Genomic DNA, 22933 nt, shown 5'->3' with positions numbered 1-22933 from the left:
TCCATACCCCATCCTGAGACTGTTCACAAGTCAGGTGTTTTTCCTGCTAAATACATGTTGCCTCCCAGCTTTCACCCCTTCTTTCTCTGAGCCTCTGTGTTTCTAAAGGAGATCCAGTCCAAAGAGGTGGCCCACATAAATTCAGCCACTGGGAAAAGCCAGAATCTTTGCCAAATACCAACATAGGCTCTCCTGAGCATCTTGCAATAGCCTAACGCTGTCATTTTCTCCTTGTCCTGTCTCCTCTTCCTCCAGGAATGCAAACTGATTCCTCCCTCCTCGTTGCCCTCATAACCCACCCCACCCCACCCAGGATATCTGACCTGACCATTCTCTCTGCTCCAGGAATGCACCAGCCACTCAGCACTGGAATGAGCTCCGTCTTCCATCACGGTCCCTGCTATTCCGGGGATGGAAACCCCTCGGGTGCTTCAAAGTTTATCTAGCCAGCGTTTTGATGTCAAAGAAGTCACAAACTGTCCTATTGACTAGTGCCCTTTGGCTCACAAGCCCAAGGTTGCTAAGTGTTTGTTTGGACATTGTGTAATTACAGGAGTTAGGGACCTCATCAGGATCATTCATGCCCTTTGATGTCCCTTTCTTCTCCTTGGGTAAGAACCACCACTGCACCCTTCCTAGGTCTGGTGACTTTCCACTCAAGTGGAATACATGTCAGTGAGGAGGGGGCTAGGGGGACATCGGATCCATCATCCACCCTCAGAGGGCAGAGACACTGTCCCCCCCCCCAAGAAAATGGGCACGTTTCATAGTTGGCTCCTAATTGCAGGGACAAATATGCCCACGTGAGGTACACTGTAGCCTGCAGTGGACATGACTTTGAACTCCACCCAAGATTCCATCCCCCTCCCAGGGATCATGAACTATGTGACCTTGAGCAGGTTACCTAACAACTCTGAACCTCAAATATATCATTCATAAATAATAATAGCAATAAATAATAGCAATTCGTAGGATTGTTGTAGAAAATTAACTATATGTGCATGTGCCTGCAACACAGCATGTAACACATGGTAACTATTATTATCATTCCTACTTATTTAATCACTCCAAAAATATTTCTTTGGCAAAATAACCATTGCCTTTATGAGCCGTTAATATACTGTGAGCAATTTTGCCATTGACAGTTGCCATGGGACGGCACAGCAAATGCACAACAAAGTGGATTTTCCAGTTTCTATCTCAACAGCTGGGCTACATTCAAATCTTCATTGCAGCATCTGTGTCCTGCTTCTGCACCGTTTCTCTCTTTAGGACACTGATACTGAAGGCTCTCTGGGTGCCAAGAATACTCTTAGTGCCTCACATGTATGTGGCTTATTTAATCTTTCATCAACCTCATGAGCGAAGCACGACTACTATTCCCATTTCTCCACAAGGAGAAGGCTCAGAGAGGCTGAGTACCTTGCCCAAGGTCACACAGCAGGTCAATGGCTGACCCTCCGAGTCTGTCTCCTGAGCCTGGACATGGAGCTGTTGCACACCCTGCCTCTCACTGGAGGAGTTTCTGCCTCTCTAGATGTCCACATGAATGTAAGAGAAAGGGATGGAAAGTGGGTAAGGCCGGGGAAAGGGATGCCCAGAGAGTGAAATCACCTTTGGAGTGTTGTGTAGAGAAAACAGCCAGTGAGTCAGGCACAGCCTGAGTGGCAGGAACATTCTGCCCAGAAGATGGTTCTGGGGTTGCTCCAGACCATGGATGTCTAAGTAGGAGGCAGTGAGGATGGAAGGGGGCCCCGCCTGGAGGCCGGGACACAGCCCGTGGGATCACAGCCTCACAGATGCCCCCTCTCCTGGGCTGCTAAAGGCTTCTGTGATCTGTAAGACAGAGCACCCACCAGACTGTTTCAAATATCACTTGGGATACAGAACCAGAGGGGGCCTTCGGATCTCTGCCAGCTGCGGAATTCTAGGTTGGCAGGTCCCCGGGGACCTCCCTAGCACACATCTGGTTATGTTTCGAAATGAAGCAGCAACAGTTCCGTCTGCCAAGTGCCTCCAGCAGGCCTCTGCACGGAACTGTCATTATCTCCATCCTACTGATGAACCAGAGAGAAAGCGGCCAGCCCCAGCCCCTGTGTGCAATGAGGAGGGAACACAGAACCTGAGTCTTCAAGAAGGGAGAAAATCCTGGCTGGGTGCTGCCCCCAGTCCTCAGTCACAGGTGCTGTTTGAGCAGGAGAGGGCATTTCACGCTGTCTCTCCCTGGTTTGTTTCCTGTGGAGCCCCCATGGCATCCAGGGACACATGAGGCTGCATGAGGCTGGCCAGGTGTCCCCCACCACTACCACCTACAATGAGTGCATTTGCAGCTCCCAGCAAGACGAGCCCTTGAAAGGGGAGAGCCCAGTACCTGGAGGGGCAGGAACAGCAGGACGACGCCCCAGACATGGGGGCCTTGCGCTGAGGCTCACCCACGGCAGCCCGAGTGGAGAGGCTGCCTCCCGAGCAGCTCTTGGAACAGGCCCTGCGCCTCTGACACTCAAGAGCACCATATGTGTCCCCACTAGCCAGGGAGCAGAGGCACACTGCCCACCTTCTGGAGGTGGTGCCCAGGAGGCTGCCAGCAAGCTCTCAGCACTTTATTTCAACAGCCTGGAAGTGGGATGGGGGGCAGGGCTGGGGCTGGGGGAAGAGCTGAGACAGAAAGTTCCCCTTTTGTCACTTGCAGACATGTCTAGAGGGGTCAGTTTGGGGTGATTCTTTGTCGGTCCACAGAGCTGCACACTGAGAGACCAGCTCAGACACAGTGGTTACACACACGCCCCGTGCTTGCTCATCCCCTTACTACTATTCTACAAGTGTAGGAGGGCCCCTGGTGAGAAAACCTCATTCACCCAATAGCTCCTGCTTGGCTCTAATAACTTCATAGAAGAAACTCTCAAACTCAGCCCCTGAATTTATTTTTTTTAAGTTATGGGCAAATGCTAAGTACTGAACAACCTAGCAAAGTGCTGACTTGCTCAGACAGTCTGCTGGGATGGGAGTGACACTTGACTGGACCCATCGCCCAGCGTGTGCCCCAGATTCTTCATATGTGACCTGGAAGGATCACAACGCCTGTTGTGGTTGTAGGTTACTACACACAAGCCCTTATGATGCGCCTGGGACATCACATGCACTCAGTGCAAGTTAGCTCTCATTATGCACCCTGACCTATTTCATAATATGCATGCTAATGATGAGCTGTCATTTTCTCTGTGAGTGGCAGGTTCAGTGAGAGGACTTACAGGCCACATGATTCACACCTCACCACAACCCCATGAGGTGAGTATTATACCCATTTTCCAGATGAGAACATGACAGTCAGAAAAGCGCCCACCTGGCAGATGGCAGAGAAGGGCTGGAACTAGGTTGATCCGAACATACAGCCAAGGCTATGTAATTCATTGTCTGGTTAGAGCAAGACTGTTAAGCCAGCGAGAGAGAGAACTTTATGATCCCTGTTACCAGGTCAAACAAATGAGGCCGAGAGATGCTAAATAAAGAAACCACACCCAGTTTTCTTTGCACAACACCATCAGACACACATCAAAGTGGGTGGGACAAGAAACAAATGAGGGAGCCAGCACTGTGGCGTAGCAGGTAAAGCCATCGCATGCAGTGCCGGCATCCCATATGGGTGCCAGTTCTAGTCCCAGCTGCTCCTCTTCCGATCCTGCTCTCTGCTATGGCCTGGGAAAGCAGTAGAAGATGGCCCAACTCCTTGGGCCCCTGCACCCGCATAGGAGACCTGGAAAAAGCTCCTGGCTCCTGGCTTCGGATCAGTGCAGCTCTGGCTGTTGTGGCCTTCTGGGGAGTGAACCAGCAGATGGAAAACCTCTCTCTCTCTCTTTCTCTCTGCTTCTGCTTCTCTGTAACTCTCCTTTTCAAATAAATAAATCATAAAAAAAGAAATAAATGAGGGGGCCAGCGCTATGGCATAGCAGGTAAAGCCGCCGCCTGCAGTGCCAGCATCCCATATGGGCCCCAATTTGAGTCTCTCAAATTAAGAGTCCCTCTCTCTCCCTCTCCTTCTCTCTCTCTCTCCCTCCCTCCCTACCTCCCTCCCCCTCTGTAACTCTTCCTTTCAAATAAATAAATATTTTACAATTTTATTAAAAAAAGAAATAAATGCTACTGAGGTAGCCATGGAATAACCCGGCCTTCTCCTTTGACTGAAATAATAGAGCATTTGATTGTGGTTTTTAGCTCTCATTTATACTCCTGTAGAACTGTGGTCTTGCTATTATTTTCCTTGTTGAATGTTAGGGCTCATGGTGCATTAAGCCTTTGATTATACCATGGATCGACATAATGTTTTTGCAAAACTTAAAGAAGAAAAAAAGGAAGGAAGGAAGTGGATTACATGAAAGAAAGAGAGGGGAGGAAGTACGGTTATCTTAGAATTGAACCTATGAGATACATGAAATCTGCTTTCTTGATATTTATGAAAAAATTTTAAATGGTAAAATAAAATAAAAGTAATAAAATACAATAACAGGGAAAGGGCATCTGGGTGGTCCTGGGGCTGGGCTGCCTCCCTGCCATCTGGGCAACCCTTTAAGAGTCCCCAGAACCTTGACACTGCTCCTCACACATGATCAATGGCAGTCACTCAGCTCTTCTGAGCACGAGAAGGCTCTGAGCGCAGCATGCCCACATCAAACCCTCAGACGCTACGCTTAGCTTCCACATGTGGCGTTGCTTATCTGGAAAACTCCTCTTCACCCCCCACCGCTTCTGTAAGGCCTTCCTTGAGCCTCTCCACCCCTCAGCTGGACTGAGACCCAGATGGAGCGCCAGGCTCCTGGCTTCAGCCTGACCCAGCCCCAGATGTGTGGCCATTTAGGGGAGTGAACCAGCAGAGGGAAGCCCTCTCTCTGTCTCTGTCTCTCTCTATATATAACTCTGCCTTTCAAATAAATACATGAATCTTTAAATAATTAATTAATTTTTTTAAAATTGAAAATATACTGAAGCTGCCCCCGGTGGTAACCAGCTTGATGACACACTCTGTTTGGACTGCCTCCCTTGCCCAGCCTCACTTTCCAATTTCCCACCGGGCTTCCCTTCACCTTCCAGATAAGCTATGTGACCTCCCATGCTCATCCTAGAGTTTGCTCCTCGGGACCCAAACCAACCCAGACCAGAAGTAACACATATCACTGCCACATGGCAGTATTCGGAGCCTGTGCATGGTTCTTCCTTTTTCTCCCCTCTCCCTCCCTCTGCTAAAGAGAGGCCTGGCCCAGGTGGGGACTGCTTCTTCAGCCTGTGTCCCTCAGGGAGGAGACATGTGCAAGACCTGCCATTGACCTGCAACCAGCATGCAAAGCGTGCAAGAAGGGAATGTTGTTGGGAGCTGCTGAAATCTTGGGTGGTTGGTAGGTTGTTCCTGCAGCCTACCCAGAGGACAGCTGACTAATACTCAGACAGGGGACTTCTCACTCCAAGGGGACTTTCCTAGCTGACTCTCATCTAGAAGACATGGGCTCCTTACCTCTCAAATGCTACTGTTCTAGGGGCAAGATCCCCCAGCATAACCTCGTCAGCCGCTAGAGTTCAGGAACTATCATTTACACTCTTCCCTTTGTGGAGTGTCCCTAAAATTCATGGTAACTGGCGCAGGCTGGTAGTGGCTACACCGGGAGACGGGCGGACTGAACCCTAAGCTATCTGGCTTTCACCGGAGGCCAGGTCAGACCTGGAGACTTGTAGGAAAAGATCAAAGTCGAGCAGATTGGCCCAGAAAGAGATGAAAGCACTGGTCACATTGCAGCTGCTCTCAGCCTGGTGAACTTGAGGAAATCTCTTTCCCATCTGAGCCTCGTGCTTCTAACGCAGGATCTGACCTTGATCTCAAGTCCATCCTTTGCACTCAGCTCCGACCAAAACAAGCTTCATTATTCCAATGCCCTGACTGATCCATGAACCTCCAGAACAAACTAACTCCACACCGTGTGGGAAAGACCATCTCTCTCAGCTTGCAAATGGTTTGTTTCTTCTGCCCTCTGCATTCTCCCTACCCTTGTCCTTGACATTGAGCCGCGGGCTCTGCATCCACTGAAAACTGCTTCACAGCACTTCTCGGGCTGGACTCAGTCCCACTCGGCCTGTGCTATTTTTGCCATATCTGAAAACCACCTCTGTCTGATTCTTTGTACTTCTGGAAATCCTAGGAGGAAGTTTTATATTACTCTTATCTAGGAAAAACCAGTATCACTGGTCAAAAACAGAAGGTGGATGTGAAAATGAATATAAGAAACATTCGTGTTGAACTCCAACTAACCAATGTTGTGTGCTGAAGCCTCGACTGCCCACTCTCTCTTCATTTTTAAAAATGTTAACACAGTGTTAAAGACACAGTGGCACCTAATCAAGATAATATCTCTATCATTATCAGAAAATTTCACATAATGATATGTGAAGCCACTTAATTCCTTAACAGCACAGCTCTAAGCATCTCATATGCCCCTAATACCATCCTTTATTTCAGCAAGGCATCTGTTTCATGCTTAGAACGAATCTGTGTTATTTTCCTGGATCCTCATGCCCCTGAAGTCGAGTGGTTGACAGTACTGATGTTACTGTCCATCAGGTGTAGGTTTGGGTTCTGCTCTATCACTTCCTGGCTGTGTGGCTCTAGCAAAGTCACTAAACCTCTCTAGGCACCTCTCCTCTCATTGCAAAAGTGGAACAACCATAATCCCTACCTGGTAACGGGAAGACACCTTCAACAGGTGCATGGCCCCCAGTCATGCTCAGTCAATTGACTCTTCTTACTGATTATCATCAAGTGTGTATGGTAGCTATTTCAACACACAATCTATGGATGAAGAAAGTCAGGCCCAGATGGGAAATGCATCAGGGTCACACAGCCTTACTAAGCAGCTGCCTTAGAGAGCAGCAAGAGTCATCACCTACACGCACACTTTAAAGCAGGTCTTTTTTTACTGTTGTCCTTTCTTGCTTTGCCTAACCCTGCAGGCTTGCTCAATTCTTCACACTAAAATACAGAGAGCAGATTGAGTGCTTGGTCAAGTGGTTCAGATGTCCATACCCTATACTGGAGTGCATGAGTTCAAGTCCAGGTTATTGCTCCTGACTCCAGCTTCCTGCTAATACAGTCCTGGGGAGCAGTGGTGATGGCTCCGGGATGTGGGTCCCTTCCAACCACATGGGAGACCTGGAAGGAGTTCCAGGCTCGTGGCTTGAGCCTGGCCCAGCCCTGGCTGTTACAGGCATTGGGCGAGTGAATCAATAGATGGGAGCTCTCCCCCCACCCTCTGTGTCTCCTGTCTCTCTCTCTCAAATAAATAAATAAAGATAAAATAAAATACACGGGGCACTGACGCATCGACTCAATCATTCTGACAGCTCCAGGCCCAGTTCGCAAGTGCCTGCCACGCTTTGGCCTCTAATGCATCCCTACTGGCCCTGGGATTCTGCATATCCGTGGAGGCGAGCACGAGAGGGCAGATGCTTCACCAAACACTGCTCACAGAAGCTTCATCAGACGCAGAGCCCTGCCACTCATCTCATGGTGCCGTGAGTGTGCACAGTGCCCTCCCGGGCTTTTTCATGTTTCTTGTTCTGTTTCTAAGACTCTCACCTGATTTTAATTCAGCTCTATGTCACATCATCACCCATTGAGAATACTGGAAAAATGCTAGGAAAGCTAAAGTCTGAAAGAGAGCGCCATAGGTTTTTTTGTTTTTGTTCTTGTTTTTGCCTTCTGTCCTCCCTCCCTCCCTCTCTGGTCTTCAACCAGCAACGTGCTCTGCCATGGGCAGCGAGTGGGTAGCAGAAACGACAAAGCCCAGGAGAGATTTTCTGCCCTGCTGGCTTCCCAGAGCCCAAGAAGTCTAGAGATTCAAGTAACAGGGGTGGGGGTGGGGTTTCTGTCCTGGGACTCGAGGTTGGGGGAGAGGAGGCGAGATGCTCTCTTAGCATGCCAACTCCAAGTTCTAGGTCAGCATGGCCCTGATGGTCTGTAGTTCTCCATTCTGAGGCAGGATCTTCTTCAAGGTTCAGGCCCCCTTGCAGAAGCTTTGAGCCCCACCCCCCCACCACCCACTCCCCCCACCCCCCCACCCCCACCCCGATGCCTGGTCCCAGCATGGCCCAAGTGGAGATAAAGCCCATTGTTGGACAATGAAAGGAAGCCAGGAATCCCATGCTGGGGGCTGGAGATGAGAAGCCAGGGGTCCATGAGGAGGAAGGAGATCAATGGCCTGAGGGGGCTGTGGCAGACAGGGCTTGGGGTGCTCAGGGTTCCCTCACAGGTCACACCCAGAGCACTGCCCCTGGAGCGTCCAGCCAAGCCCTGAGCCTGTGTTGAGAGCCTCGGGACAGAGGCTCTGCATGGCACGGGTTTGTCACTTCATTTCTGCAGGAAAGGACTGGATGGGCATTCTACGGAGTCTCACTCTTGACTGGCAGCACAAAGAGTTCAGCGCCACAGCTACAGACACCCAAGGCTGCAGGGTGGGTGTCCGTGGGAAGCAGGAAAGGAACACTTTGGGTAGAAACATATGCTTGCCTGTTTATGAAAATGGCACGGCTGATGCTTGTCCAAGCACTGTCCCACATACAAGGTCACTCAAGCCCACAGGAGCGTGGTACAGCCACTTCCAAGGGCTTGTCAAGAGCTGCCATTTCCACTTCCGGATCTGATACATTTATTCTGCATTTCCATCAATTCCCTCCTGAGCACCACCTTGCAGACCTGCCGTCTTCAAAACCCATCATCGTGGTTGACGACACAGGGCAGAGGGCTGGGGTAGGATCCGCAGTAGTAACTTAAATACACAGCTAAGGCTGACAAAACTCACACCAGCTCCCTAGACAGCAAACTATATAGGAGAGCGTCTGGCTGTTGAAAAGCAGGAACTTGTGAAAACACAAGGTAAGGTTTTAACAGGCTCACAAAACTGGGCAGGAGTGAGGAGAGAGGACACTTTAGGCAGGAGAAACAGGTTACAGAAATGCATGAAGGGACAGAGTACATACTGCCCTCAATTAGGCTGCAGTGTATAATCGGTTGACTTATTATATCACTATAATTATATATACTTATTATGCACTTAAACTGTCAGCCAGGAGCAGGCATTCAGCCTAGCAATTAAGAGGCCCAGCTCCCACATTGGCGTGTCTGGGTTCCATACCCAGCTCCAGCTTCCTGCTAATGCCAACCTTGGAAAGCAGCAGTTGGGGATCAAGTGATTGAGTACCTGCCCTCCGTAAGGGAGACCCTGATTGAGTTATTGGCTCATGGCTGCAGCCCTGGGCCAGCCCTGGCAATTGTTGGTATTTGGGGTGTGGACCAGCAAATAGGATCTCCCCATTCCTCTCCTTCTCCCCCTCTCTCTCCCTCTCCTCCTCTCTCTCCCTCTCCTTCACTCCTCTCTTGCTCCCTCTCCCTCTCTCCACTTCCTCTCAGACAAAAAGAAAATAGTTGGGGGCTGCCGCTGTGGTGTAGCCAATAAAGCCACTGCCTGCAGTGCCAGCATCCCATATGGGCACCGGTTCCAGTCCCAGCTGCTCCACTTCCAATCCAGCTCTCTGCTATGGCCTGGGAAAGAAGTAGAAGATAGTCCAAGTCCCTGGGCCCCTGCACCTGTGTGGGAGACCCAGAAGAATCTCCTGGCTTTGGATCTGCCCAGCTCTGGCCGTTGCAGCCATTTGCAGAATGACCCAGTGGATGAACACCTCTCTCTCTCTCTCTCTCTCTCTCTCTCTCTCTCTTTCTCTCTCTCTCTCTCTGTAACTCTACCTTTCAAAAAAAAATCCTTAAAGAAAAAAAAGTTAGCCAGACAAAAGCCATACATAGAGCATCCAATTTAATCCACACAACACCTTGATGCACAAACACGTGTTACTAGCTCAATTTCCTAGATGAGGAAACACAGGCTCAAACATCTCCAAGGTCAAGTGAGTGACAGCTCTAAGAACCGAGGCCAACTCTGCATGACTCCAGAGCCCCTACTCTTCAGACAATGTAATGAGGGAACGGTGAGCACAGAATAGTTCTCCACCCTTCCCACTCACCTTCCGTGGTGACACCAGCAAGCCTCTTCCAGAGAAGGAGCAAACTCACGTCTGGAATCACTACCTAAGACACTTGGGCCCACACGTGAACTAGGACAACTTTGGCTCCTGAGCAGCAGACCAGAGTCTCAGCAAACACTCAGTGCCTGACAGAGGATGCTCACGGGTTGCAGAAGTCCAAAGAACAGGCTGAGCATGACAGGGTGTTCCTTCTCCTGCACAGGCCAAGATGGAAGAGACAGGCTTTGCAGGGGGAGCAAGGGCAGGTGCAGGGAGAGGTGAAAACGATTTCCAATCTGAGTGGCTCCTAAACTGTTATTTATTGATTGATTTATTTATTTTTAAAGGCAGAGAGCCAAAGAGGAATAGTGGGTGAGAGTGTTCCCATATGCGTTTTCACTCCCCCCAAATACCAGCCATGGACTGGGGGTGGGCAGGGTCACCATTGGGAAGTGGGAACTCAGTCAAGGTCATCCACATGAGTGAGAGAAGCCCATTTACCTGAGCTGTCCCTGCTGTCTGCTGGGGTCTGTTTGGTGGGAGGCTAGAGTCGGGAGCCAGGCATGGAATGCGGGCACTCCCATATGGGAAGTCTCACTACAGGTAGGTGGCTGAGGGGCGAAACGGACAAGCAGGAAATGAAAGTTCACAGCCCCAAGCCAGGCAGAGCTCCCATGATCTCCCAGGCCATAAAGAGGATGAGCGCTGTGTGCTGGTGGTGAGGGAGAAAGAAAGATGGCGTACAGAGTGTGAGAAAAGGTGCCTTTCCGTTTGGACCCATCACCCATTTCCTCAAGAGTTCCAGAGGGAGCAGGGCTGGCCTGTCTACAGGGTGAGCCGTGCTCACTCTGGTCCTGCCTCTTTAAGCCTGGTGGCCACCCTCAGAGGCAGCCCCTGGTGGCTGCCCGCAGAGACAGTCCCTTTGCCTGCTGCATCGACTGGCCCCTTGCACCAATGGACTTCCAAAAGGAGTCTCATCTCTTGCTTCCTATCACAAAGGGGAAGAGGGGCCTAAGCTGGGACTCTCAGTCCCTCCTGAGCCACCCCTGGCCACCGCAGAGAACTCTCATGAGACGTGACACCTGGTCCTGGATCTCCCAGTCCTCAGAACCTGGAGCCACTAAACCTCTTTTCCTTATACACTACTCAGTCGACAGTCTTCAGTTACAATCACAGAAAATGCACAAGCACACACTCCCCTCATTTGACACAGCTGTGCCATCCAGCTGACACCTGCATTCTTCTCTGTTTTCTCGCAGTTTTATCCAGGGTCTGAGCCCTGTCCCGCTTGCTTCTGTGTCTCTGGAGTCCACATTAAAACTCTGAGTGGAGCCTGACTTGTGACACCACAGCAGGTTAAGCCACTGCCTGTGACACCAGCGTCCTATATTGGAACATCGGTTTGAGTCTTGGCTGCTCCACTTCCAATCCAGCTCCCTAACAGTGTGTCTGGGAAAGCAGTGGAGGATGTCCCAAGTACTTGGACCCCTGCCATCCATTTAGGAGATCTGGATGGAGGGGCTGGCACTGTGGAGTAGAGGGTGAAGCCTCCACCTGCAGTGCCAGCATCCCATATGGGTGCCAGTATGACTCCGGGCTGCTCCACTTCTGATCCAGCTCCCTGCTAATGCTCCTGGGAAAGCAGTGGAAGATGGTCAAAGTGCTTGGGCCCCTGCACCCATGTGGGAGTCAGAGGAAGCTCCTGGCTCCCAACTTCAGCCTGGCCCAGCCCCAGCTTTTGCAGCCATTTGAGGAGCAAACCAGCAGATGAAAGATTTTCTCTCTCTCTCTCTGCCTTTCAAATGAAGAAATAAATCTTAAAACAACAACAACAACAATAAAAAGATCTGGATATTGTTCCAGGCTCCTTGCTTCCGCCTAGCCCAGCACTGGCCATTGAGGCCGTTTGGGGAGCGAACCAGAAGATGGAAGATGTCTTTCTCTCTCTCCCTATCTCTCTGTAACTCTGTTATTTAAATAAATAAAATAAAGCTTTAAAAAAACTTTTTAAAAAAGTGAGATTATTAACCTTCCTCCCTGTTTCAGTACCTTCCAAGAATATGCTCCATACGTTTTATTTGAGGTAGTTATTCTCAAACACACAAATGTTTATTACAGACTTGACAAAAACCAGGCAGGGGAACTGGCATTGTGGTGCAGTGACAACTATCGCCTGAAATGCCCCCATCCCGAAAGAGCTTCAATTCGAGTCCTGGATGCTCTACTTCCAATCACCAGCCCTTCTAAACATGCCTGGGAAAGAAGTGGAAGATGGTACAAGTGCTAGGGGCCCTGCACCCACATGGGAGACCCGGATGGAGATCCTGGCTCCTGGTTTCAGTCGGTCCCAACTCTGGTCATTGCAGCCATTTGGGGGAGTGAACTAGCAGATGGAATGTATCTCTCTCTCTCTCTCCATCTCTCTCTGTCACTCTGCCTTTCAAATAAATAACTAATATCTTTAAAATAACAAATGTAAATGGAAAACCAAGCAGGACCTACGCAGGGGCCACCACCGATATGAGTCAGATGCTGCAGGGGCTTTGAGAAAGGCTCAGCCTTGGCAATGATGATAGCCAACGACCTTGGCATTCTTACTGCCCTTCACTCGCGTTAACACATGTAAGCCTTGAAACAACCTCTGAGGTTCTGAGTTAGGTTCTCCCAAGTCTCTCCATTTTATAGATGGACAAAGAGAGGCCCAGGGGACTTCAGTAGCTTGCCTGGGCTTGTTTGGCACCAGGTAGTTTGAGACACCAGCCCAGGCAGTCTGGCTGGAGCATCTGGCCTCTCCCCACTCTCCATAGCATGGTAGAGACAGGGTGTGAATTCCAGAAGCACCGAGGACTTGTTAGAGCAGAACCTTAGCCTCGTCTGGGCGTCAGGCAGGCCTCCTCACAGAGACAGTGACTTGGCACAGCCCAGAGGGGCCACCAGGGCCCTCCAATGACAGATTAGGGCATCTGGGACCAGGGTACAAAATGCCGCGTCTGAAACACTGGCCGCCTCCTGCCCGCTGGCCCCCTTGCCACTGCCTTTTCCCACTCCCTTCTCCTGTGAATCCCTCCTTTCAGTCCCTGAGGCCCACGGCCAAGTGCTGCTGCTTCCAGATCAGGGTCGGGCCCCCGAGGGAGCTGGGCAAATCCAACAGGGACTGCAATCACGAGGATGTGTCCCACACTGTGCCACGTGACAGGTCCCAGGGACCAGACAAGGGGCCAGGATGCAGCTGGCCCAAGGGAGGGGTCAGGCCAGGCTGGGGTGAGGGAAAGAAGGCAGAACCAAGAGGCCAGAGAAGCAGAAGCAAAGGTTGAATGGGAACTGAGTGAAAACCTCAGAAACCGAGAACATCTCAAACAGGCAGAGGACTGCGGGCTGGGCTGTGTCAAGGTGACGACCGATGAGTGACTTTGCTGAATGGGAGGAAGTAGGGCTGATGCCGCTAAAGAGGGGCAGCCTGGTCTAAGAACTGTCCAAGGAGCCCACTGCCTGTGATGGGAAACCCCCAGGTCCACGCTGAGTAAGCATAAGAAACAGCATCCCAGAGCCATGTAAACCAGGGGCCAGAGGAAGCAGAAATCAGATCACGGGATTAATAGCAGCTCAAGTTTAAAGTGTTAACCCCCGGTCAGACACTTGGCTGAGTGCTCTGACTAGATTATCTGATTAACCCTTGCATGTAGCACATAAGAAACGTGGGCCCACAAGCCAGATCAACTGTCTCCCCCCACTTCTTAAGCTGTGTGATCTCGGGCGGTTGCTGGAAAGCTCTATTTCTCAGATCTCTTGTTTGTAAAGTGGGATCGTATTGGTAAGTGTGTCACGTGGTGGTGATGAAGATGAAATAAGATAATCGAGGTAACGTTTAAGCTGGTGCCTCACAGAGAAGAAAGTCTGGGTAAATTTAATTACAATAATTGTTACACAAAAGCACGGAGAGTTAAGTAATTTTCAAGTGGCGGTGTGGCGGCAAGCCCAGCCAGTCTTGCTGGAAGCAAGGTGTGTCCTCCCCGTGATTCCTAGTCTCCCGCCGAACCAGGGGAGCAAGGGGAAGAGAGGGAGCAAGCCCTGGGTAGACCCCAGGGCTGCTGGCTGGGCAGGGTGCAGCTAATGAGATTGAACACCCACGTGATGCCAGCACTCACAGATGGGGCCTCCAGTAGAAGTGGCCGTTCCAGCCAGTTCCTGAGAACTAGCTTCAAACACTCTGAGACTTTGCCACAAAGCCATCCCTCGGCTCAGAAACCACGTGCACACTTGCCGAGCCGAGGAATGGCATCTGCCTGTCACTAGGCCTGCACTGGGAATGGGGCAGCTGCTAGCTAGCATGTGGAAATGCTAACAGCTGAGACCCACAGAGCAATCACTACACGTGAAGCATTGTTGTACCTGCTCTCTGCTGTCACCACATCCTGACCACCACTCCAAGAAGTTGGCTCTATTATTATCCCCAGGTGGTAGACTGGGACACTTAAGCACAGAGAGGTCATGAAATATTCACAAGGTCACACAGCAGATAAGCCACAGACCGGGGAATGGAACCCAGGCCATATGGCTCCAGAGTGCATGTTCTTAACCTTCAGGGTCTGTGATGTCCACACAGGCCTAGGAATGCCCATGGTCACTGGATCCTTGGCCTGAGCAGCAGTGTAGGTAGTGCAACCAGCTAAACGGCTAGACATGGAGAAAACAGTAGACAATCCAAACTGAGAGGCACTTTGCAAACCAGATGACCAGTCCCCCTTGGTGAGTGTCAAGGTCATGGAAGCTGTGGGAAGACTAAGCAACCAGCACCAACTGGGAGAGACTGTGGAGGCGTGACAACCACATGCAGCCCATGACCCTGGATTCAATCCCAGAACCTTGGGAAAAAGCCAACGAAATCCAAATTCTACATTAGCAGTATCAGTAGCAAGGTTAATTATGCAGATTGGGTCAGTGGTCGGTGCTTTTATAAGATGCTACTAGAGAAATCTGGGTAAGGAGAACACGGGAATTCTACAAATTGTTTTTGTCATCTCCCTAAAGTCTATAATTTAATAGGCCTAAGATGATCCAAAAATTTTAAAAATGAAGCAAACAACAAAAAAAATTGCAAATGACAAAAATATCAAAGCTACTGCCATTCTCGGTTTAAAAACTAACATTGTTTATTTTCAAAATTATAAACAAATTATGATGTTTCCACTTAAGTATGAGAATAAGAACGCATCTTGATATAAGGTTAAATCTGTTTTAAATTGTGAAGAATGACTTTTTGTAGAAGTTGTAAAAGCCTGGATCAGCATCTGCAGAGTAGATTGGTTACAATGTAACCGTCGCCATCCTTCCTTCTCTGGCTCAGAGGCTCGGCCTCACTCTTCAGCACATCTCTTCAACCCTACACTCGCGTGGCTGGTGCAGGGAAAGGCCTCGGCTTCCCCAAGTGCAGCACATGCTGCTCACACAGAAGAAGGGGTAAGTCGAGAGACCAAGATGTCTGTCTGAGCGTCAGGGCGGCCGAGGGCTGGATGCATGCAGGCAAAGCAGAGGCACCGTGCGGTCCCCCTTCCTTTGTGACCACACTGGGGCAGGACACTCTGCCTGCAGCAGCTCTTGAATACCACAGCCTTGGGAGAAAGGGGCCATCATCATTATTCCATTTCACAGGTTAGGAAATTGATCATCAGAGAGGGTAAGTCACTACCCAAAGTCACACAGCAAGTCGGCAGTAGAGTTGGGATATAACCAGGAACCTATGTCTTGTCCAGCACTGCTCATGTGCATGTCAGTGCCAGGATCCAAGCCCACACGTTCCTGATGGCCAAAGCCTGTGCTTTCTTCATTCATTGTATTTCCAAGGAAGACCCACAAAGTGAAGAAACCATCAAGCGGGTCCCAGCTGACGAGCCTCCCACCAGTCCCTGAAAAGTCACGCTCGAGAACAGGCCTGAGTGGGTGCAGCCACGCTCACTGGCCACTGGCTCTTGATTTTGCCTCTCAGATCTGTCTCATCCAGCACCCAGCATTGTTGGTTGGATGGTTGGTTTCTTGCTCGTTTTGTTTTGCTGCTTTTATTTTGTGTTGGGCCTAAATCACCTATTTTAGATACCCATATGTTCTCATTTATTTTGAAAATTGCAAACACCCCATTCCTTCAGTCCCATGTGGACTTTTTTTTTTCTTTTTTTTCTCTCTCTCTTTTATTTAAGAACACCAAATCCACAGTCTGTTTCACTAGAATGGCCACTATTAGGTAAAAATTCTAGCATGCAGCAAGTGGAAGCAGCATGGTAAAGGAAATTGGGAGTCCTTTTAGCAGTAATAAAGCCACAGCGCACCAGACAAGTTGCCATAAATCCAGCACGGCAGATCGGGTTTACGCATGGAAATAAAATCAGCAACACCACTGCCTCCCATCTCCAAAGCTCCTTTTGCAGTCAAATGGCAAATTCTGAAAAGGGAAAAACTAAATGTAGATTTAGGAAAAAGGCAGAATCCCCAGATCCAAAAAGCCAGACTGAAGTCGAAGTGGCCCGCTGTCTTTGCAAAGGAATACGCTGGGGACAGATGTTTTTTAGACGAGACACAGGACAGAGAGGGAGCCTGCCTCCTGGGAAGACAGCAGTAGTAGCTCACTGCTGCAGACTAGACAGCTTGCAGCTGTCACAAAGCTGGGCTGATCTGTTAAAATATTTATCTCCTGATGTGCTCACCTCATCTCCCCACGTCAGCAGTTTGTGTCTATATGGACAACTCTAAAAGGCACTGCCTTTCTTTTTCCACAAAAACTACCAACCACCTAGCACTACAAAGAATCGTTCTGATGCATTAGAAGCAAGAAGGGAGGGGGAACACAATGGATCTCTGGCTATAACCGAGTCTCTCAATCAGATGGATGAGTCTTAGGAAGCCTTGAGGTTACCACTCATGAATCAATAACAGTATGAAAGACAAGGGTGTCTCCAAACAAATACAGAACCCGTGGTTCTCATTACCTGATGTATTTAAAGTCAGGTCTATGCGGATACAATTAAAGTTAGTAATTACCGAGCCATCTTGGAGAAGGTGCACCGCCAATCTGGTTCGCTTTAGCTCATGGAAGAGGAAGGAGAAGCCGGAGGGGTAAATCTGATCTCTCTTTGTCTCTGTGTTAAAGGCATTAACATTTCTGCCCCACTGAACAGTATCTGGCATGTAGCATGCACTATAAACACTGGATCTTCTTGCTGCTGCTCCTGGTATTACTAATATGACTATTATTAGGCTTTCCCAAGTCACAAAACTATCTCAAATCCTTTGCACATTTAGGCAGTACAATTTAAACAGGCAAAGCAGTGTTTGTTTTTTTTTTTTTTTTTTTTTTTTTTTTTTTTTTTTTTTTTTTTTTTTTTTTTTTAAGGCAGACATGAAATCCCAGGTGAGCAAAATCCCACCCACAACGGGCAAGGCACTCGGACTCTGACATGTGACATGTTCCACACAAGCGACCACCTAGCAATTTGGGAGCTTCGAAGCCTTTACTTGAGGCTTGGGACAATGCCAGTGAGTTTCCAAGAGAAGGGAGAAATGTCTTTTTCCAAGAGAAAGACGTCTGATGGAATTTTCCAATGAGAAGCATATGTTCAGGGTCCATACGCTTTCTCCTCTCACGTATGGATGGAAACAATGCCGAGAACATTCTGTCCCATGAACTCACTCACACTCTTCAAGACTTAACGTTTTAATTCAAATCCCAGGATCCTGCCATAAACTGGCCGACTGTCTCATGAACTCACTCCTGCTTATTATTCAAGACTTAACGTTTTAATTCAAATCCCAGGATCCTGTCCTAAATTGGCCCACTGAAAGGCTGCTCTGAGAATGATTTCTGGGCAATCTATTAATCGCGTGGCAACTCCCAACAGCTCAAACAAATGCTCCATGAAGTCCAGACCTCCGCAGTGAGAGTTTGCAGCCTTTTCTCTCCTTTCCATGATCACTAGCAACATCTGATAGATCCCATTCAACCACCAACACCAGAAGACTTTCCTTGCCTGCTCACATGGGGTCAGGTGCATTCCCAGGAAGCAGACATCTGCTTCTTCCAGGCAGTCTTTGAAAGGTCAGATCTGTTATAACTCACGGATTTTCAGAACCCATTTAATCCCTTGGCCAGATGTTGAAAAATTCAAGAGCTCCCTGGTTGAACCAGACAACCAACATCAGGCAGGTGCCCAAACTATGCACCCGAAGTGTGTGATGCCAATACATTCAATTTCTCAGTTCTATAAAATGGGACACCCCCTTGAAATAAGGTGACCCTGGCTCCCTCATGGTTGAACTCCTCCTAAGGCTTCCATGAAAGGAGCTTGGTTTTTGCTTTGCCTTTGAAAAACAGCCTGGGTTGTGAGCCTGATTCTTACAAGCACTAACCTTCTCCAATCCTGGTCCTTGGCCCTCTTCATGGGCACATGTGTGACAGTTATTCTGGGTAACCTGTTAAGCAGTCTTATTTTAAATCCAGCTAATCTCTGGTGCTGCCTGGACTGGCCTGATCTCTTGATACATCTTGATCAGGTCTACAGCGAGCAGACAGACAAACATGTTGGCTGCTTGTTCCTCTTCCTCTTTCTTCCGGTCAATTCTGTTCCATTTGGACCCCTTCTTGTCTGCCTACACAGAGGCTCAGGAGAGCTGAGGGTGCCAATGGCTGTCTCTACGGCAACCAAGGAAGGCAGCTCCAAGGTGCATGTGTCGGCACCTGCAAGCGCACAGCCTCCCTGTTTGTGTTGAGTGCCTCTGGGTATTTTTAGCTACCTGGGAATCTGTAGGGAGCAGTTAAGCTGCACAGGGTGGCTGTTGTGGCACTAATGACACCCTGAGCTTAAAGACACAGGATTCACAGCATCTGCTGAAAATTCAGGTGTGAGAAAACAACACTTGACTTAAAAAATCCCTCCTACCCCTGGTGGGGGTGGGGTGGAGGCAGATAAAAGAAGGAAAAACACCCAGAGAAACTACGCTGGACTGGAGGATGACAGAGTGCAGATGTGAATTACCTAATTATGATGAACTTGTGGCAGCCACACCTTTTCCTCTCCCTTCCTGCCTTGCTTTCTGTCATATGAGCAGCTTTTGGGGGAACTGCCCTTCTCCATCTGCTCAGTGGAAGTGGACATGATGATCCAGACCTGGCCAATCAGAGTACTCCTTTCCTACCGGGGTCAGACCAGGAGTGGGTGGGACTGGAGCCCGGCCAGCGAGGCTCCTGCCTGGGCCTCTTTCTGAAAGCATCAGAAAAGAGAGCCTTTTAATTGTGAGATCATAGCCTGTGGGGAGGCAGCAAGCCTTGCTCTGCGAGACGTCATCGGTGCTCAAATGAAAACAACCTAGAGGAAAGCCCAGGCAAGAGATGGGTAGAGGAACCGTGTTGGTGGCAGCATTTTGGCCCTGGGTCCCGCTGTATCAGAAGCCCTAGCCACCCCAGTTATCATGGCTGAGAAAGTCTCCTTCTCTCTCACTGGGGTTGGGGTTCCACCAAGAATATCCCCCCAAATCCTGATACACAGCTATCTTTAGGTGCCGATTTTTTTTTAAGATCAATTTTATTTATTTGAAAGACAGAGTTATATAGAGAGGTAGAGACAGAGAGGTCTTTCTTCCATCCGCTGGTTCACTCCCCAGATGGCCACAATGGCCGGAGCTGAGCCAATCCGAAGTCAGGAGCCAGGAGCTTCCTCTGGGTCTCCCACATGGGTGCAGGGGCCTAAGGACTTGGGCCATCTTCTACTGCTTTCCCAGGCCATAGCAGAGAGCTGGATTGGAAGAGGGGCAGCCAAGTCTCGAACTGGCGCCCATATGGGATGCTGGCGGTTCAGGCCAGGGCTTTAACCCACTAAGCCACAGCACCAGCCCTGAGGTGCCGATTTTTAAAGTGACCACAGGGATATGAAAGTACAAGCCATCAGACTGACCACACAGGCTCACCCTGCTGGTTTATCAGCAAAGGCTCCCAAACAGCCCTCATCTGCCTCAGAAAGCAGGAATCTCCAAGCTGATCCCACTGTATATGCCAGGAAAATTAAGCCTAACATTGTTCCTCCTAGATGTCATATTGCTCCTTTTCATAGGTTGTCTTTCCCCCCAAAACACAACTTCCTAAGGACTGTCATTTCCTGCAACCACGGGTGGGTACTGACCTCCCAGCACAGTCCCTTGCCACTGCGTGAAGTTGGTAGTGAAGCACATGGTGATGATGCTGCCATCCTAACAAATACTAGGAACAGTTTTACTTAACTTGGTTGACGCCTCATAATGACTTCTGAAGCAGGTATAATTTTTTTTGATAGGCAGAGTTAGACAATGAGAGAGAAAGAGACAGAGAGAAAGGTCTTCCTTCCGTTGGTTCACCCCCCAAATGATTGCTATGGCCAGCGCACTGTGCTGATCCGAAGCCAGGAGCCAGGTGCTTCCTCCTGGTCTCCCATGGGGTGCAGGGCCCAAGCACTTGGGCCATCCTCCACTGCCTTCCCGGGCCACAGCAGAGAGCTGGACTGGAAGAGGAGCAACTGGGACAGAATCCAGCGCCCCGACTGGGACTAGAATCCGGGGTCCCGGCACTGCAGGCGGAGGATTAGCCTATTGAGCCGTGGCGCCAGCCCTGAAGCAGGTATTATAACATGCCCATTTTACAGATGGAGACACTGAAGTTCAGAAACACTGAGCAACTGTGCAAGATACACAGTAAGTAGGCAGAGGAGTCAGGTTTCCAACTCAGCTCCACGTGCCTGCAAAGTCTGCACTCAATCATTGTGCAATGCTCTCTGCAGGGACTTGCCCACTGCCTGATGGAACTCTCCTGGCCATGGTTTCACACTGTGCTTTCCCTCCGGCCCTCATCAACCTCTCAACATCGCCACTACCATCAAACACCTGTTCAACCTATTTTGTGTCTTGCTGACTCTTGTTTTTTGATTCTCCATCATCCCTAGGATAATTCTCTAACATGGGTCAGAAGAGGCAGTCAGAAAAGTCAAATATTTAGCTAAGCCTGGGCTGGACATTGTGAATCCATTTCTCCCGGAGCAGACAAGCCAATATTTCCAAAAGGTCAACTCTTAAGTTTTAAGAGGAGTGGCTGTTTGGCATAGCAGTTAAGGCTCCGCTTGCAATGTCTGCACCCCACATTAGAGTTACAGCTCAACACTCCATTCTGACTCCATGCCAGTGTGAACCCTGGCAAGGAGCAGGAGATGTTTCAAGTAGTTGGGTCCCCGCTCCCCATGTGGGAGACCTGGACTGAGTTCCCAGCTCTGGCTTGAGCCTGGCCCAACCATGGCTGCTGTGGGCATTTGAGGACGGAACAAGAGAAAGAGAGATTTCTCTTATTCTCTGTCTCTCTCGCTCTCACTCTCTGTCTCCCTTCCTCTCAAATAAATAAAATGGATTAACAAGTTTTAACATTCCACCTAAATGTTGAAAATGAATAACTCACATCAGTTTTTAGACAGTTACGGTATTACTGTTTCCAGTTCTCCAGGAGTGAATGGAACTTAAGTGGTTTTTTTGAATGCTTTCCCCACTTGGACACCACAAAAGCTAAACGCCTGGAACACCCAAGGAAATGATCAGACACACAGAGAAAAGTGTGTATATAAAGTTGCCCGTGACAGTGTTGTTTATAACACTGGAATAGTAAAAGTAGCCTCCATATCCAACAAGAAGTCATTCATAGGACAATTGTTATGGTAGAGCCATCACCAAAAAACACACAGATTGAATGAAACTGAGTCGGACAAACAGATGGAATCATTAAAAGTTATCTCAAAGGGTGGGCATTGTGACACAGCGGGCTGAGCTACTGCCTGGGATGCCTGCATCCCACACTGGAACACCACTGGAGTCCTGATTCCTCTGCTTCAGCTTTCTGCAGATGCATCCTGGGAGGAAGCAGATGATGGCTCAAGTGTCTGGCCCTCTGCACCTGCATTAGAAATGCAGATAGAAGACAGGGATACCAACTTCAGCTTGGCCCACCCCTGGCTGCTGTAGGCATCTGGAGAGTGAAGCAGCAGATGGAAGATGGTTCTGCCTCTCTTTCTCTCTCTCTCTGCCTTTCAAGTAGATGAAAATAAAAAGAAATTTAAAAATTTTTAGGGGCCGGTGCTGTTGCATAGCGGGTAAAGCTGCTGCCTACGGTGCTGGCATCCCATATTGGCGCCGGTTCAAGTCCTGACTGCTCCACACCTGATCTTGCTCTCTGCTATGGCCTGGGAAAGCAGTAAAAGATGGCCCAAGTTCTTGGACCCCTGCATCCGTGTGGGAAACCCAGAAGAAGCTCCAGGCTCCTGGCTTCGGATCAGTACAGCTCCAGTCGCTATGGCCAACTGGGGAGTGAACCAGCGGATGGAGGATCTCTCTCTCTCTCTCTGCCTCTCCTTCTCTCTGTGTATCTCTGACTTTCAAATAAAATAGATTTATCCATTTTATTTGGAAGGCAGAGTTATAAACAAGCAGAGGCCCGGGGGGGGGGGGGGGTCTTCCATCTATTGGTTCACTCTCCAGATGGCCACAACGTCCAGAGCTGTGCCAATCTGAAGCCAAGAGCCAGGAGCTTCTTCCAGGTCTCCCATGTGGGTTCAAGGGCCCAAGGTCTTGGGCCATCTTCTGCTGTCCTCCCAGGCCATAGCAGAGAGCTGGATTGGAAGTGGAGCAGCTGGGACTTGAACCGGCGCCCATATGGGATGCCAGCACTGCAGGTGGTGGCTGTACCTGCTACACCACAGCACCAGCCCCTATAAAAAATTTCTTTTACGTAATGTCATGGAAAAATATAGTAGGAAAAAAAATCTGACATAATCCTAAACGAGAAAAAGAAATCTTCAAAATACTCTGTATAGTTTGACACAAACAGCATGTACAC

The 22933-nt window shown here is 49.4% G+C and overlaps 1 protein-coding gene across 3 annotated transcripts in view; it reads right to left on the bottom strand.

Annotated features, from left to right (window-relative positions):
• The window catches only part of SLC1A2 (solute carrier family 1 member 2), a 160340-nt gene that overhangs the window by 104986 nt on the left and 32421 nt on the right, over positions 1-22933 (bottom strand). The window contains exon 1 of one of the 3 annotated variants that reach the window (XM_008269759.4): positions 324-587. The exons of the other annotated variants lie outside the window; for them this stretch is intronic. Within the exon in view, the coding sequence (XP_008267981.1) occupies positions 324-331 (8 nt within the window). The 5' untranslated portion in view covers positions 332-587. Of the gene's footprint in view, positions 1-323; positions 588-22933 lie in introns of those variants that run through there. 3 annotated transcript variants of the gene reach the window in all.

The sequence above is a fragment of the Oryctolagus cuniculus genome, chromosome 1, assembly GCF_964237555.1.
Source record: "Oryctolagus cuniculus chromosome 1, mOryCun1.1, whole genome shotgun sequence".
In the NCBI taxonomy this organism is placed as follows: Eukaryota; Metazoa; Chordata; class Mammalia; order Lagomorpha; family Leporidae; genus Oryctolagus; species Oryctolagus cuniculus.
This window is presented reverse-complemented; position numbering and strand designations above follow the sequence as displayed.